Here is an 18,359-nt window from a genome sequence, read left to right on the forward strand (position 1 = left end):
TATAGTCTTGGCCTTCACAACATCCTCCGGCAAGGAGTTCCACAGGTTAACTGTGCGTTGTGTGAAAAAATATTTCCTATTATTTGTTTTAAACCTGCTGCCTATTAATTTCATTTGGTGTCCCCCTAGTTCTTGTGTTGTGAGAAGGAGCAAATAACAATTCCTTATCTATTTTCTCCACATCCGTCATGATTTTACAGACCTCTATCGTATCTATCTATCCTTAATTGTCTTTTTTCCGAACTAAAAAGCCTCAGTCTTATTCATCTCTCCTCATGAAGAGATGGACCCGAGTAGTGTTTGCTGCTGTGGCTGTTTTGGGTCGCAGCTGGGCTGAAGCCTTGAAAGGCCCCCTAGGCTCTGGACAGCCTGAGCAGTCCGAGAGCCTGTGCCAATAAAGTAATGCAAACATGTTCTTTAAAGTGCTTCCCTCTTCCTTTTGGCATGACCTGACTCTTGCGAGCCTGCTGCTTTCCATCCAGCTCTGATTGTAGTGAAGCACTGGGCCTTGGTGCCAATCGCACTGGCTGTAGAGCTGGGTGGGGTATATAGATCTGGAGTAAAATGGGGGAGAAGTTTGAGACCTGGGGAAGGATGTCTGGAGAGGGTCTGTGATGACCCTGTGGGCTCCGTCTGAGAGGAAGGACTCGAGCAATGTTCCTGCTAATTTTTTGCATCCATGGGCAGAATAAATTTTGTTATGCACTGAGGCATGCGTAAATGCGCACCACTGATAAACACATCTGCATGTCTCCTGGGCGGTAACCCAAGCACTCAGCTGCCGGGGCCTTGGGCCATTTCCAAGTATGCCCTTGTACCTTTGCAACTTCTTAGCGGTTGGAGAATTGTCTTTGGTGACGAACAGCAGGTCAGCCAAATGCTACAGAGCGGTGCAGTGGAATTCCCGTCAGTGAGCCAGAGGAGGCCATCTACCAGGTGCTCTGACTAACTGTGCCCTGGCCCATCCTGACTTGAGAGGAATTGAGCTGACAACAGTTACCTTCTTGCTGAGAGTTGGGTCCAATTCCCAGCTCCTTAGACAAGTCGTATGAATCTCTGTGCCTCCATTTCCGGGTTTATGAAATGAGGCCTGTGGCTGAATGGCATTTTACTGTACAAGCTCCGGTGTTTACTTTACGTTTCCCGCGCGGGTTAGTCAATTTTGTTTTCACGTCCAAAAGTTTGTAAAGGAACAATTTTTAAACCCTTCCCCACTAGGGAGAGAAGCGCAGACTCTTGCCTGACCTCTCTGGTGCCAGTCCAGAGAATGCCAGGTCCGGATCCTGTTCATAATCTTACAAAGGGGGAAAACACGAGGAACATGGACATGGGTGCAAAAGTGTTTGATGGACTCTAAGATGAGAGATCCAAATGCTGCCCAGCTGATTATCCCAGTGCCCACAGCCAGCAGTGTATGTTTCTATGGGTGGTGCACATTTGCTTATGCCTCAGCGCACATAACAAAACTTATTCCAAACAGGATGAAAAAACTTAGAGGGCACCCTGCCCATGGCATGTATGGGGCACCAGCAGGGCAGGTAGTGGGTAACTCTGCTACAGGGACTTTTTCAGGGCTTTGGATACAAATCCCTATGTAAGTGGGTCTGGATGTCACGGACAGCCCTTGAGCAAGGAGGATAGCTTAGCTTAATGGCTGGAATTCCCCCAGGAAATCTTGAGTTAGAAGTGCAGGGAATGAGCGCTCTTTTAATTAGGCCGGAGAGCTCCAGGCTGACCTATTGTTTCTAGTGAGTGATCAGGCCTAATTGATTGGGATGATCCAACCTGGGGGGAGGGGAAATGGCTTTCCGAAATGGGCTCGCTGGCTCTCCAGAGGCCGTGGGGCGCAGGGAACTGCATGCTTCGGGACAGCCGCTTTAACGCGGCTCTTTCTGAACAGTTGGTCGAGCTGGGAGGCCATGTGCATTCCTTGAGAGCGCAGGGCGGGTAACTCTGCCCTTGCTGCCATGGCCGGTGGGCCAGCTCCATTGCTGAGGAGTCAGGGGGATCTGGGTGGCTAAAAATAGGTGCCTGCAGCTGTGAGAATTGGCAGGTCCTGCCGCTGGCTCACTGCACACGGGCGCAGGGGGGACTAGCCCCAGGCGAGGCTTGTGGGTCCCTGCCCAGAATAAGAAACAGAAACCAGGTTAAAGCGGAATAAACGCACTTGTGTTCCAGCCCTTGGTCACTAGACTCACAGCGACGACACCCTTCCATGGAGAGGGGACGTGCAGGGCAGGTTGGCCGGGGACGTGCATGACAAGGGGCGTCGGGTGGACGAAATGGTGGATGGTTCCCCTCAGGGAGGGCGGAGAGGCAGGATGAAATTTCATAAGGTGGGTGCAGCACAATTGTCTGCTGAGTCTCAGGCTCATCCATCTCATTACGAGCGTTGCAATCTGTTACTGTTTTCTGGAGGTGCATTCACATTTATACACGATTTAACAAAGTTTTACATTCTACAGACTTACTTTCTGACACGTGCCAAAGGGACTTTGTTTTTCCTACGACCATACCTGAAATTTCCGTCGGTTTGCATTATATTAGACAGGTTGTGGGGGAGGTCTGCTAATCGCAGGGACCAAAGGTGGGGGCCTGACGTCAAAAGTTTGCTCGGTCCTGCTTTACAGAGCAGCTGTGTATCCCAGACGCAGCCCAGCTGCTTCTGTGCCCAGCAACGGAACAGACGCGGCAAGAATTCTTGTAATCAGACTTCTGTGCCCTAGAGGGGGAAGGTTTCTTCGGCACTGGTGAGGCCACATCTGGAATATTGTCCAGGTTTGGGGCCCCCCCAGTATAAAAAGGATGTGGATTTGCTGGAGCAGGTTCAGCGAAGGGCAACAAAAATGATTAAGGGTCTGGAGCACAAGACCTATGAGGATAGGCTGAAGGATTTGGGCTTGTTTAGTTTACAGAAGAGAAGACTTAGAGATGATTTAACAGCAGCCTTCAACTTCCTGAAGGGGAGCTCTAAAAAGGAGGGTGAGAAACTGTTCTCAGTGGTGTCAGATGGCAGAACAAGGAGTAATGGTCTGAAGTTGAAGAGGGAAAGGTGTAGGTTAGATATTAGGAAAAACTACTTCACCAGGCGGGTGGTGAAGCACTGGAATGTGTTGCCTAGAGAGATGGTGGATTCTCCATCCCCTTGAGGTTTTTAAGTCCCGGCTGGACAAGGTCCTGGCTGGGATGACTTAGTAGGGGTTGATCCTGCTTGAAGCAGGGGGCTGGACTAGACGACCTCCTGAGGTCCCTTCCAGCCCTGCGATTCTGTTTCTCTCCAAAAGGATGTAAAGTAACCCCCCGCATCCCCCCCCTTTTTTTTTTTTAAATGTTGATTTGAGCCTTTTGGCTCATGGAGAGTAAATCTCCAGCTAGAGCTGTTTCCGGTTCTGGCTGGGCGAGTGACAATGTGGTATTTCTGCCCTGCCGTGACCACCCTGGTTAGAACCTGGAGCTGTTGGAGGAGGAAGATTCTCTGCTCTGACATCTTTCATCCACGGCTTTCCAAGTGCCTGGCCGTGAGGATTAAGTGAATCCTGCGAGATAAGCAGCAATAGCAGCATTTTCTGGCAGCAGAGGCGAAGGCAGAGAGAGAGGCAAGGGGCCGCAGAGCGAGTCATTGCTGGAGCTGTGTATAGATTATCCAGGGCTCTCGGCTCTACATCCTGGCAAGTGGGAAGGTCAGTGGGACACATGTTCTTTTGATCCTGTGGCCGCTGGCTTGTGCTTTGGGCCAAAGGTCGCTGTTGTGATCACAGCCACGCCACCTTTAATGGAGATGTGACCTGTGGAAAGGGCATTGTTGCCCCACCATGCCCGATCCCGGAGGAGGTGGGTGTTATGTGGCCTGGCACTTGATGGAGTTACGGTGACAGATGTAGGTAGCTCTAGGGGTCCGTGATTCAGTCCTGGGTGTTGGTCAGGATTGAAGCAATCGAATAGGTTACAGAAGCTGGGAGCAGAGCGACAGCATCCCGCAGAGAGGAGCTGTTCTTGTGCCTAGTGGTTTTAAAGTCTGTTCCCTTCTCTTTCCCCTGGCTCAGCATCGCAGGCAGCCTGTGACTCATGGAGGGAGAGTGGTGATGTGTCAGACAGTGGCAGCAGCACCACCAGCGGGCACTGGAGCGGCGGCAGTGACATCTCCACCCCGTCGCCCCCACACCCTGAAGCCAGCCCCAAGTACTCCAGCGAGGCCTTGAGTTCCCCTCAGCCCGATGACGGCTTCGAGACCGACTCGGATCCCTTCCTCCTCGATGAGCCAGCCCCGAGAAAGAGAAAGGTACTAGGGGCAGGTGGAAATTCACTGTGAATGCTAAGTCTAAGGAGCTGCGTGGTTGAGTGAAACTGACAAGGCAGTTGTCAGTTTCACCTGTCCGGGAAGCAAGGTGCCTCTTGCTAACCCATGGCAAGCTTCAGCTAGAGATCCCAGAGGAGAAAGGGGACATCGTCAAAGGGGCCGGGGAGAAAGTAAGTGATGGGCAAGGAGCCGCTTTGATATCAACTTTAGAGCAAGAGAAAGAGGAGTGTGGAGGGAGAGACAGGCCTGGGTGGCCGTGAGGAAGTTACAGGCCTGAGGCAATAGGAGTCGTCTTTGTGGTGGCTTGAAAGGGGCCAGCCCATGGAGGTGCCAACTTGACAGGGCAAAGGAGGCCCAGGCCTGTGTGTGGGGCAGGGGGGATGAAATGGCAGCCTCTGGTGTCTGCATACGTGAGCCTTCATGTTCCAGGGCAGTTTCTATCCCTGCTGAGCTGGGCCTGGGGATAAACCTTCGTGTGACGCGGACCTGTCTTTCTCTTAGAACTCGGTGAAGGTAATGTACAAGTGCCTGTGGCCAAACTGTGGGAAAGTCCTGCGGTCCATCGTTGGCATCAAGCGTCACGTCAAGACCCAGCACCTTGGGTAAGGCCGCGAATGGTGATTCACCCACAGGACCTGGGATGGTGGGGGAAGGCGTTTCACAGGCTCACAGAAAGAGTTGGGAGGAGCGGGAAGCTTTGGCAGAGCGTTGAGGGGCAGGGAAGGCAGGATGTGGCCTCCCAGAGGAGTCTGCCTTGGGTGTCAAACTGGCCCTGCTCTGGCCTGCGTGAAACGAGTTTGGAAGGTCCCAGTGCAGTGCCCACCAGTTATCCATGTCCCCAGAGCCTCTCACTGTTGTCCCTGCGTCTCGGCAGTCTTCTGCAGTGAGGCCAAGGATTGAGGGGCCCGCAGAGAACGAACTCCCCTCTCTTCCTCGAAGAGGAATCCTTCTGGGGCAGAACTAATGTGCTGGGCCAGCCTGGAAGGTAAAGCACGTCCCATCACCAGAGCGGTCAGCGCAGGGCGGTCCCCAGAAAGGTTTGGTGCTGCACTCGCTGTCCCCATAAGCTGCTGTGTGGGACTAGCAGGGAAGGCAGGAAATGCTCCTGGCTAGAGAATTTTCTTGCCCAGAGGGCTGGTGGCTTCTGTAACCTGCCTTAGAGCCCTCCCCACCCAGACACCAGCGGGCAGGGCAAGTATTAACACCTGGCTACAATCACACAGCTCAGGTCCTGTCCCACCACCCTGCCGTCTGTGCCCTTCTCCATCTCTCCAGCCTTTTCTCCCTCCCTCAGCTCTCTGTGTCCCTCTTCTTCTGGTATTCTGCTCCCTTAACTCCTCTCCTGCTGCCTTCCTCCCATGCCCGAGAATACACTGGGACGGTCATGTTGCCAGCCAGCTCTCAGCTCACCTATTGCTTCCCTTTTTGCCAGTCTGCATCTTCTCCCCTTCAAAGCGTGAGTGTTGCAGCGGGGGGGGAGAGAGAGAGAGAGATGGCCACTGCCCTGGCAAACACCAGGGAGCAAAGCAAGCTGCAGTCAGGAGCTGCTCCCTGGGGAGACTCAGGTGCTGATTAGCAGACTGCCCACAGCTGGCGGCATGTGTATTGGTGGTGCACATCCACACATGCACCCATGCACATAACAAAATTTATTCTGCCCCAGATGATGATAAACTGGAACGACAAGGTGCCCTGGCAGCCCGAATGAAGAGCTGGGTTGTCAGTGAGGTTGTATCATGCTCATATGGAGGAGACTAGATGACCGATGCTGACCAGCGGGATACATATGTACGGCCCCTGGCCCGAGGGAGGCCTTTGTTCTGTGTAGGGCCTTTGGCCGCAGCTGAAATGCAGATAAATGGCAGTGGTGGAGGGGGCAGGAGGTCATGAAGGGTAACTGGGATGTGTTTTTAAGGCCTCCCTCCCACTGCACCAGGTCGCAGGGACTGAGGCCAGTCTACACTAGACCTTAAAGTCAATCATGGATACACATTTCCAGCTGCAACACTTGCATTGCTGGAATCGACTTGCCTATGGTCAACTTACCTGGCTGTCTGCACAGAGAGAGGGGGAGAAACTCCTCAGGAGACTGAGGCATAAGGGGTGGACTGTCAAGCCCCTATGGTTTGATTTTTCCACATCCCCACTAGGCGTGTGAATTCGCACCCTGGAAGATCGACCCGGTCGGTGTCAATCACTTGGGTAGCATAGATGTCCCCGGAGACTAAAATTAGCGTGTCTTGGAAAGGAAGAAGCCCTTTGCTTTATGCTGCCCTTAGAGCTGCTAATCAACTAGCTAGAACTCAGGATGTGACTACTGTTCCTGTACTCAAACAAAACAAAGCAGCAGAGATGTAACACTTTAAAGACTAACAAAACGATTGAGTCGGTGATGAGCTTTCGTGGGACAGACCCACTTCTTCAGATCAATTTCATTTCCAATGCAGACTGATATTTTATAAGTACAGAGGACCCAAAAGAAAAAAAATTGCAATAAAAACAGACAAATGAAATAGGAGAGAAGGATGGTGAAGAAGAAGATGGAAAGAAGGGGGTGAGAGATGGGAGGATGTTAATTGTCCTGTCTGAGATAATTACGAGTGTCAAAGGAAGGGAAGCAGTCCTTGTAATGTGTGAGGTAGTTGATGTCTGTGTTCATACCACGTGTTAATATGTCAAATTTGAATATGTACTCTAACTCAGAAATCTCATGCTCTAATCTGTTGGCCAGTCTGTATTGGAAATTACATTGATCTGAAGAAGTGGGTCTGTCCCACCAAAGCTCATCACTGAATAAATCATTTTGTTAGTTTTTAAAGTGCTGCATTTCTGCTGCTTTATTTTGTCGGAGTTCAGACTAACAGGGGTACCTCTCTGTTCCTGTTCCTGTAGTCCGTTCAGCTGAGGTCCGTTTTTAGTGTGGTAAGGTCCCCTAGCGGGGATTCAGCGGAGGCTCTCCCAGGCATGTCACAGGCCCTATAGCAGTGCCCTGGAACCACTTTTTTTTTTTTTTTTTTTTTTTTTTTTGGCTGGGGCTGCTGATCCAAACGAAAATCATTTGGGGATCATGCCCCAAACCCCCAAAACCAAACCAAATAACAAACCTCCCTGACCTGGCCCCTGAGAATCAGGACACAAACCAGACATGCTTGGAGCACTGGGGTCCTTCACAGTCCAACCCCACAGGGCCAGATCTGGCTGACGGCTTCCCTCGATCTGACCTGCGGTGAGCCTCAGGGCTTCCCTGCTCCCTGTGGTGGGGCAGGCCGGCACTAACACTCCAGCATGGCAGAAGACTGCTGAGATAGGGTGACGTGCAGTGGGGCTTGGAGCACTCACCTTGCTGCAGGGGAGAGGGGAAGCCCTGAGCTTCACTGCAGGCTGAATTGAGGGAGCTGGGGCCTGGATCCAGCCCATAGGCCATCACTCGCTCCTTCCCTAAAGGAGTGTAAAGGTGAGACGTGAGTGAGCTGTGAGAGCCTCTCTGTCCATCAAGGGCCCAAAGTAAAGAATAAGTGGCGGCCCCTCCAGCCAGGGGATCCCCTGTGGCCTCATCTGACTGAATCTGGTACAGGCTGCAAAGTGTGATGCTTCTGAATTTGCACAGCAGCTTTGGTACAGTGGGGAAGGAGGTTTCTCCTCTCACACCAGAGCAGTGTCTAGTGTCCCAACCCAAGCGGTTTTGCTCTAATCCTTCCAAGAAGAATCAAGCTGCCAGTGGAAGTTGGGTTTGGTTGCATTGTTGTGTTCCTAGTCTCCCTGGACAAGTTGTCACAGAAGAGGGAGCTGGTCTAAGCATGAGGCTGGCAGCCAGGAACTCCTGGGTTCCAACCCTGGCTTTGCCACTAATTCTCTGCATGGTCATGGGCAAGATACACTCTGTGCTCTCCCTGTGCCGCAGTTACCCCGTGTGCAAAAATGGGGATCAGCAGTGTGCCCTTGTAGCCAAGAAGGCTAACAGCATATTGGGTTGCATTAGAAGAAGCATTTCCAGCAGATCTAGAGGAGTTATTTTCCTCTGCTTGGCACTGGTGACGCCACATCTGGAGTATTGCATCCAGTTCTGCCCTGCCCCACGGTATAGAAGGGAGGTGGAAACATTGGAGCGGGTCCAGCAGAGGGCAACAGAAACTATTAAGGGGCTGGAGCACTGGACCTGTGAGGAGAGGCTGAGGGATTTGGGCTGATTTAGTTCTCAGAAGAGAAGAGTGAGGGGTGATTTGAGAGCAGCCTTCAACTTCCTGAGAGGGGGCTCTAAAGAGGATGGAGAGAGGCTGTTCTCAGTAGTGACAGGTGGCAGAACAAGGAGCAGTGCCCTTAAAGTTGCAGAGGTGTAGGGTGGATATTAGGAACTACTTTTCCACCGGGAGGGTGGTGAAGCACTGGAATGTGTTACTGTGAGAGGTGGTGGAATCTCCATCCCTAGAGGTTTTTAAGTCCCAGCTTGACAAAGTCCTGCCTGGGATGATTTAGTTGGGGTTGGTCCTGCTTTAGGCAGGGGACTGGACTCGATGACCTCCTGAGGTCCCTTCCAGCCCTACAATTCTGTGAGCATGCTGGCACCTGACATAGATCTGATTGACGAAGGGCAGGTTCTTTACAACGATTGACTCATTTTCCCCCTTTACGCCACCACAGAGACAGCGCAGACTCAGACCAGCGGAAGCGGGAGGAAGATTTCTACTACACCGAAGTGCAGGTGAAAGAAGAAGCTGTTCCAGAATCTGCCACCAGCCCCTCCTTTGGGTCCTCGCCCATCGTCATCCAGCAGGCCCTCGGCAAGCCAGAGGCTTTGGCTTTGGATCAGGTGTCCGGGGAGTCTCACCTGCCCAACAGTGCCCTGAGTCAATCTGCCCCCAGTTCCTTCTGGCACATCCAGGCAGACCATGCCTACCAGGTGGGTTGGCCACCTACAGAATGATAATGATGGAGTGACACCTGGCAGCCTTGTTCTTAGGATGCCAGCTATACATACCAAATGATGGGGACTGATTTAGCTGCAAGCATGCAAAAGAGAGATCTTGGGAGTCATCGTGGATAGTTCTTTGCAGCAGCAGTCAAAAAAAGCAAACCATGTTAGGAATCATTGAAAAAGGGACAGAGAATAAGACAGAGGGGCTACGTCTGCACTAGCTCACTGCGTCGACGTAGCCTATTTCAAAGTAAGAACATCAAAATAGGCTACTTCGGCGCGTATCATCTACACGTCCTCCAGGGCTGGTGCCATCGACGTTCAGTGTCGAAATAGCAACGGGGAATGTCGAAAGGAGCTGCCCTGGAAGGAAATGCGAAGCGTCCACACACACAGGTGCTCCCCATCGAAATAAGGGGCCAGCAAAGCCTGCGGAGGGGGTCACAGGCTGGACTAGCCCTTCTGGGGCAACAGTAAGCTGCTCCCTTAAAGGGCCCCTCCCAGACACACTTGGCCTGCTCTGTATGTGGTCTGCAGAGCTGACAACCGTTTGCAGACCCTGTGCACACAGCGTGGACCCCTAGCTGCTGCTGCAGCAGCCAGAAGCCATGGGGTAAGGGTTGCTGCATGCAGCGACCATAGAACCCCGTAAGGGTTGGCCAGAGCTCTTCTCAACCCCTCAGCTGATGGCCGCCATGGAGGACCTCGCTATTTCGATGTAGTGGGATGTGGATCGTCTACACATGCCCTGCTTCGACATTGAACGTCTAATTAGGGCACTGTTCCCATCTTTGGAGAGAAATAGCGATTTCGACGTCTCGCTACGTAACGTCAGTTTCAACGTCGAAATAGTGCACAGCACGTGTAAACGCGAGGCGTGCTGTTTCGACATCGTGTCACTACTTTGTAGTAGCTGGCTAGTGTAGATGCACCCAGAATATCTTCTTGTCTCTGTATAAATCCACTGGACACCTACATCTTGAACACTTCTTACGCATGTGGTCATCTCATCTCAAAATAGATGATGTACATCGCCTCATCTCAAAAGCCTCCGCTCCAGCAGTTGTAATGCCCTCACCCTGTAATGCTGCAACATCCTGGACTGTGAGGCCTGGGCTACACAGCTTTCCACTACTATAACTAGGTTGAGTAGGGGTGTGAGATTTCTTTTTTTTTTTTTAATTATAATGCCAGCAAAGTTACAAAACTACAAGCCCCACCATGCACACAGACATAAAAAGCTCCTTAGACCAGTGGAGCTTATTTCCCAACTCATGCAGTAAATAAACTACACTCAGCCCTCATTAAACAAGAACTTTACTTACAAGTACTCGCTAAAACGCGGGACACACACACACATATCTACCTTTTTTTGTTCAGTGAATTCCCCCTGCTGATACGAGCCTTACCGCCTCCCCGCAGACCCGACCTGCTGCAGCCTGACCCCCTCCCTCCCGCCAGCTCCATGGCCCCAACTCCCCCCCTCAGCCCACACCCCCAGCTTTCCCTGCAGACCCAACCTGCAGCAGTATGAAACCCGCCCCCCCCCCCCCCCCCCCGGTGCTTGCCACGGCTCCAGCTGGCGTCAGCCTTAACCCCTCTGCTACCCGCCCCATGGATCCACCCCACTGCCAGGTTTTATCCCTCCCTCCCACTCATGGCCCCGAACTGCCCCCGCCAAGCCCAAGGTTCACTTCCTGTTCAGCAGCAGCACCTGCTGCTACTCTCCAGGGTTATGGGCACTTGTGAAAGTCTGATTCATTCCGTGCATTTTAATGGGAATTTAGTGCCCCTCTTGTGAGTTTTCACCTACGAGCAGAAATTTGGGAGCCAGTTGTTTTTCTATAGTGAGGGATGAGTGGACACTCACCTAGACACGCCTATATAGGTATAACAGCATCTCCAATAGGAGAGCTGTCTCTCCTTATCTAACCTGGCATAGTCAGACACGCAACATGTGTGCAGAGAAGGCCTAATGGTTTTAGCAGCAAGCGATGCAGTCACACCAGATCCTCAGGCTCCCCGTACATTCAAAGGCATTTGAACTCATGACTCCTAATACCTAATTGTGCAAGGATCTGGTACAGTTACATTCCTGGCTGTGTTTTATTTGCATACATGGGGAAGTGCTGCATACCACCAGGCTGGCTAATCGCAGGGTGACCAATAACTATGGTACACCCACATCTGGAGTGCTGCCTGCAGATGTGGTCTCCTCACCTGAAAAAAGATATATTGGCGTTAGAAAAGGGCAACTAAAATGATTAAGGGTTTGGAACGGGTCCCATATGAGGAGAGGCTAGAGAGACTGGGACTTTTCAGTCTAGAAAAGAGGAGACTGAGGGGCGATATGATAGCGGTATATAAAATCATGAATGGTGTGGAGAAAGTGAATACAGAAAAGTTATTGACTTGTTCCCATAATATAAGAACTAGAGGACACCAAATGAAATTAATGGGTAGCAGGTTCAAAACTAATAAAAGAAAGTTTTTCTTCACACAGTGCACAGTCAACCTGTGGAACTCCTTGCCAGAGGACGCTGTGAAGACCAGGACTCTAACAGAGTTTAAAAAAGAGCTTGATAAATATTTGGAGGTTAGGTCCATAGATGGCTATTAGCAAGGGGTAAGGTATAGTGCTTAGCCTTTTGTCAAAGGTGGGAGATGGATGGCAGGAGACAAATTGCTTGATCATTGTCTTCGGTTCACCTCCTCTGGGGCACCTGGCATTGGCTACTTTTGGCAGACAGGATACTGGGCTAGATGGACCTTTGGTCTGACCCAGTATGGCTGTTCTTATGTAGAGAGTTTTCAGAGCAAGAGGACGACAGCACTACACAGACTAGCAGAAGAAATCCACTGTAACAGAGTTACAGATCTACAGCTCCATGATTAGGAGAACTAGCCAGCAGGCAGGCTGGACAACAGGCACACATGCGTTCCTCCTATATGGCGCCTTTTAGTATGAAAACCAAGGAAAATTTATTGAGCAAAACTACAAGACAGTACATGTGAAACCAGCAAATCCAAGCTCTTTATGGCACTCATAGCGATCCTGTGGAACTCAGCGTGGCAGGAGGTATGATCAGACTTTGGGGCTGGATTTGAAAACAGAGGACTGGATCATTTCAGGATTGCTAACTTTTGTAGCTGTCCAAGCCAAAACAGTAAGGAGCACCAGAGTATTAGCTGATTAATTGCTAGGAATGGGAAGGAGATTGTCTCCTTCCTGCCATGCCCAAACACATAAGAATTTGCTAAGTGCATCATTTAATCTGAAGCATTAGGCATTGGCCGCTGCCAGAGACAGGACACCGAACTTGATAGACCAAAGGTCTGATGGGGTAAGGAAGACTCCTGAAAGATAAAAGAATGACCATAGTGGGTCTGACCAATAGTCCATCTTGTCTTCCTGTCTTCTGACAGTGGCCAATGCCAGATGCCCTGTAAGAAGGAATGAACAGAACAGGAGGTCATGAAGTGATCCCTTCTTTGTCACCTGTTCTCAGCTTCTGACAAACAAAGGCTAGGGACACCATTCCTACCCATCCTGGCTAATAGCCTTTGATGGATCTATTCACCAGGAATTTATCTTGTGGTTTTTTCCCCTTTTTTTTTTTTTTTTAAACCCCATTAAAGTTTTGGGCTTCACAACCTCCTCTGGCGAGGAGTTCCCCAGGTCTGCCATGCCCTGTGTGAAGAAAAACTTCCATTTGTTAGTTTTAAACCATTAATTTCATTTGGTGATCCCTAGTTCTTATGTTATGGGAACAAGTAAATAACTTTACCTGACTCACTTTTTCCACACCTGTTGTGATTTTTATAGCCCTCTGTCCTGTCCCCCTCTTAGTCTCCTGTTTTCTAAGACTGAGAGTCCAAATCTTTTTAATCTGTCTTCATATGACACCTGTTGCAAACCCCTAATAATTTTTGTTGCCCTTTTCTGAACCTTTTCCAATGCCAATACACTTTTTTTTGGGATGAGGTGACCACATCTGTACACAGAATTTGAGGTGTGGTGTACCATGGATTTCTATAGAGGCAACTAGATAGTCTCTGCCCCTTTTTAATGATGCCTAATGTTTGTTTGTTTGCTTTTTTGACTGCTGCTGAACATTGAGTGGATATTTTCAGAGAACTATCCATAGTGACTCCAAGATCTCTCTCGAGTGCTTATAGCTAAATTAGTAGCCCCCATCATTTTGTATGTATAGTTGGGATTCCTTTTTCCAATGTCCATTACTTTACTTTATATTTATCAACACTAAATTTCATTTGTCACTTTGTTGTCCAATCACTTGTTTAGTGAGATCTTTTTGAAGCTCTTCAGTCTTCTTTGTTCTCAACTATCTTGAGCAGTTTAGTATCATCAGAAAATTTTGCCACCTCCACTGTTTACCCCTTTCTCCAGACCATTTATAAATAGGTTGAATAGGATGGTCCCAGTACGGACTCTTGGGAGACACTAATAATTACCCCTCTCCCTTCTGAAAATTTACCATTCATTCCTACCCTTCGTTTCCTGTCTTTTAACCAGTTATCAGCCCATGAGATGACCTTCCGTATTATCTCATGACAACTTACTTTACTTAAGAGCCTTTGGTGAGGGACCTTGTCAAACACTTTCTGGAATTCTTAAGTACACGGTCTCCCCTGCATCCCCCTTATCTACGTGCACACTGAGCCCCTCAAAAACCTCTAGTAGATTAGTAAGGTATGATTTCCCTTTAAAGAAACTATGTTGGTTCCCCCCCACCACCAACAGATTATGTTGTTTTATGTGTCTGGCAATTTTATTCTTTACTATAGTTTCAACGAATTTGCCCAGTACTGGCATTAGACTTACCAGACTGTAATTGTCAGGATTACTTCTAGAGCCCTTTTTAAGTATTGGCATCACATTAGCTACTTACAGAATCTATCTTAGGTATAGAAAGGGAGTGGCTAACATGGGAGAGGACGTGATGCCCTGTAGTGAAGGCACTAGACTGGTAATTGGGAGATCAAGTTTCATTCGGTTCTGGGCTCTGCCACCAAATCCATGTGAGCTTGGGCAAGTCACTTAGAGATAAAATTTTCAGAAGTGCCTAATGATTTGGGAGTGTAAATTCAACTGGCTTTCAGAGCCAAAGTCTGGTGTTAAAAAAAAAAAAAAAAAAAAAAAAATCACTTTTGGAAATTTTACATTCAAATCTTGTGCCTTAGCTCTTCGTCTGCACAGAGAGGATCACATTTCTTCTCCTCCCATCTTATTTCGTTTCTCTGGTGCCTGTCTTGCGGGCTGGGGCTGTTTCTTGCTGTAGAGATATGTATCTGCACCTACCCCAATGCAGCCCTGAGCTTGTCTGTAGGTGCTGCCATAGTACACATGGGTAATCCTAAGGAAGGCTGCTGAAAAGTGAACTGAAGAGTACGCCCTGCAAAGGGTGAGAGCCCAGCAGACCAGCAGCTGTGTCAGGCATCTGCCTAGTGGAGCACAGCGTCTCTGCTGGGAGTGGGGGCCCTGAAGGTTACCACCCTACAGAAGAAGGTGCCTTCTTTTGCAGACCCTGTAACGGACCTGGAGAAGGGTGTTCAGGTGGGACCTGCACATAGTCCAGGTTAAGGAGCTTACCTAAGAAACATCTTTGTAAAATCCCCTTTTCAGATAACCATGCAGCCTGTCTGTTACGTGCCCAAAAGGCAATGAGAAGAGTATGGAGTCTACGGGGCTCAGCTGTTTGGCTAGTTCACCCAGTGAGTCAGTGACAGGCAGATGGCTGCAGGCATCCTGGATTCCATATCCTTGCCATTACCAGCGCTGTCTCTGAAGGGCTGGCTTCGAGCCGTTCATCTTTGCTCTCCTTTCCTTCCACAGGCTTTGCCCTCCATTCAGATTCCAGTGTCACCGCACATATTCACCAGCATCAGCTGGGCTGCGGCCACCTCCACCCTCCCGTCTCTCTCCCCGGTGAGTCGTGCTTGCTGGGCTCTTGGAAAGGTGGTGGGGTGGGAGGCATCTTTCAGAGACCCTGGTTTAGTCTTTGTCGCTCCCTGCAGGTTGTGTGCTTCCCCGCAGTTAAATCAGTGCATTGCCACCAACTTGGAGGGCAGCCGGGAGGAGTTCTGTTTGCGAGAACTTGCCTGTTCTCTGTCCTGTGTTCTGCACCCAGTAAAACCAGTCTCCATGGACTGTTGGGTGCAAGGCTGGACTAGAACCATTTTGAGTGGACAGACCCCAGCAGCAGAGAGCAACTGCCACCTAGTGTGCATGGTTACTGACTGAGCTGGGCTTGATTCTCCTCTGCAGGTTCGAAGCAGATCCCTCAGCTTCAGCGAACACCAGCAGCCAGCGCCAATGCTGAAGTCCCACCTGATTGTCGCGTCGCCTCCCAGGGCTCCCAGTGGCACCAGGTGAGAGCCTGTAGGGAAGGGTGGCAGGGTGGGGACCATCCTGCCCTGCTACTGCCTAGCAAGGAGTACTGCAGAAAGGGATCTAGCGAATCATAGTGGACCACAAGCGAAACATGAGTCAACAGTGTGGTGCTGTTGTTAAAAAAAAAAAAAAAAAAAAAGAAAAAAAAAAAATCAAACGTGATTCTGGGACGTATTAACAGGAGTGTTGTGAGCAAGACACAAGAAGTCATTCTTGTGCTCTACTCAGCACTGATTAGGCCTCAGTTGAAGTATTGTCTCCACTTTTGGGCACCACAGTTCAAGAAAGAGGTGGAGAAGCTGGAGAAGGTCCAGAGGAGAGCAACAAAAATGATTAAAGGTCTAGAGAACATGAGCTAAGAGGGAAGACTGAAAGAACTGGGCTTGTTTAGTTTAGGAAAGAGAAGACTGAGAGGGGACGTGATGGCTGATTACAGGTACCTAAAGAGTGTTAACAAGGAGGAGGGAGAAAAATTGTTCTCCATGGCCTCTGAGGATAGGACAAGAAACAATGCGAACTGCGGCAATGGAGGTTGAGGTTGGATATTAAGAAAAGCTCCCTAACTGTCAGGGTGGTTAGACGTTGGAATACATTGCTGAGGGAGGTTGTAGCATCTCTATCACTGGAGATATTTAAGAGCAGGTTAGACAGAAATCTATCATGGATGGCCTAAACGGTGTTTGGTCCTGCTGGTGAGGGCTGGGGACTGGACTCAATGACCTTTTGAGGTCTCCTCCAGATCTAGTGTTCTCTGATTCTAGGATTCTGTGAAGGGAGTGTTGAGTCCAGGAAGTGATGAGCAGGGACCATATCCTGTGCAACGTCAGCTGGGTGTGGTTACACCATTGCACATGGGACGGAGAGAGGACAGAGGCTGTTGGGGGAGTGTTTCATTTCTTTAGATGGACTTTATGGGTCCAAAGAGTCCAAGGTGACCCTGTCCCACATCAAACGGTGTTAAAAGGAGGTCTGGGATTTGTTAGAGAGACTTCTTACCACGCAGACTAAGTCAGCATCGAGCTTCCATTTATTAAAGGTACGGGAAAAGAAGGCAAAATGGCGAAAGCCTTTGGCATGTAAATGTATTAAGTGAGGCTTTCGTTTTCGGCACATCGCTTGTTCCCTTTAGGTGAAGAGAGGCTTTGGATGGACAGACGTCTTCTTGGCAGTCTTAGGTGGTATGAAAGTGGCTGTAACGGTTCTCTTTTGGGGAAACATGGGACCAAAGACTTGGCTTCTCTTCCCAACCGTGCAACTGACTCTTTCCAATGCCGGACAAACTACTTAACCATCCCATGCCTCAGTTTCCCCATCTCCAGAACGAAGAGGATACTGTTTTCCCAGGAACATAGTGTGGCTAAGCTCCTTGGAGCAACACCCATCCCTTGGTTCTGTGTTTGTACAGCACAGGACCTAGCACAGTGGGTTCCTGTATCCTGAATAGCAGATAGTGTCCTCAGAGGTCTTTGATACCCTCAGATAACATGTTGCTGTTCAGGGGTGGATTGTCATTGGCTCATAGAATCCTAGGGCTGGAAGAGACCCCAGGAGGTCATCTAGTTCAACCTCCTGCTCAAACCAGGACCATCCCCAGCCAGAGCTTTGTCAAGCTGGGACTTTAAAACCTTGAATGACGAAGATTCCACCACCTCTCTTTCCAGTGCTTCATCACCCTCCTAGTGACACAGTTTTTCCTAATATCCAATCCGAACTTTCCCTACTGCAACTTGAGACCATTGCTCCTGGTTCTGTCATCAGCCACCACTGATTCCATCCTATTTTGGAGTCCCCCTTCAGGTAGTTGAAGGCTGCTATCTAATTCCCCTTACCCCTCCCTGACATTCCACTTTTCTGCAGACTAAATAAGCCCCGTTCCCTCAGTCTGTCCTCATAAGTCAGACTCAGTTCTGTCCTAGCCCAGATCTCTTTAAGTTTCCTTCTATCTCCACATTGCAGAGGGCAGGTACTAAGTCCCTTCCGTGCAAACCATGTGCAGAATGCCCGTCCAGTCCCTGTTAGCTAAGCCACCACTCCTGGCTCCGGAGCCTCCCTTTGAATTCCCTTGACCACCTGGCTTACAAGAAGGGTGAATTAAAATAAGAAGAATGAAATGCAGGTGCCCACACGGAGTCACCCTGGCTATGTCCACATAGTGATTTGTTGGCGAAATAATTTATGCCATTTGCTCTGAATTATTTTGAAATGCCTTGCTCCAAGCTTGGTGCCCTGCAAATGGCACCAAATTTCGGAAGAAGGCGCTATTCTGAGCATAGGGCGAGGGGAACCAGCCGCAGAATAGCACGCCCAAACCAGCATCTCTGTTACAGGCGCTGTGAAAAACTGCAGCAGTGCTATTTCCGGATACCTGCGTATCCTGAAAGCGTACCTGCCCTGTAGCCAGAGCCCCTGCGACCTCGTTATCGGCCTTTCCTGTCTGTGTGTTCTGCCCTGGGCTAGTTTGGGAACTGGCACTGCTGCCTTGTCTTTCGATATGTGCCTCTGAGCTGCCCACACGCTTTTGGGTGCTGTAGGAACAGTCGATGCTCTGGGTCTGTGTGAACAAGGATGGGGATGTCTTTGAGGCTTGTTAATCTTGTCCTGTGGCACTTTTGCCTTGGTTCCAGCATCCACCTGCATCACCTCCTTGCTGGGACCTTCTGCCTAATCTAGGCTCTCCAACCCAAACTTTTTAGCCTCACGTGAGACATTAGTAGACTACACCAGATGTGTCTAGT

The 18,359-nt window shown here is 49.8% G+C and overlaps 1 protein-coding gene across 3 annotated transcripts in view; it reads left to right on the plus strand.

Annotated features, from left to right (window-relative positions):
- The window catches only part of ZNF395 (zinc finger protein 395), a 56,183-nt gene that overhangs the window by 28,423 nt on the left and 9,401 nt on the right, over positions 1 to 18,359 (plus strand). For 2 of the 3 annotated variants that reach the window (XM_074991452.1, XM_074991453.1), the window contains exons 5-9: positions 4,044 to 4,279; positions 4,799 to 4,899; positions 8,936 to 9,194; positions 15,067 to 15,159; positions 15,499 to 15,602. In XM_074991452.1, the coding sequence (XP_074847553.1) occupies positions 4,044 to 4,279; positions 4,799 to 4,899; positions 8,936 to 9,194; positions 15,067 to 15,159; positions 15,499 to 15,602 (793 nt within the window). Of the gene's footprint in view, positions 1 to 4,043; positions 4,280 to 4,798; positions 4,900 to 8,935; positions 9,195 to 15,066; positions 15,160 to 15,498; positions 17,669 to 18,359 lie in introns of those variants that run through there. The other variant, XM_074991455.1, reaches the window with a different exon arrangement.

This window comes from Carettochelys insculpta, chromosome 3, assembly GCF_033958435.1.
Source record: "Carettochelys insculpta isolate YL-2023 chromosome 3, ASM3395843v1, whole genome shotgun sequence".
NCBI classification, from domain to species: Eukaryota; Metazoa; Chordata; order Testudines; family Carettochelyidae; genus Carettochelys; species Carettochelys insculpta.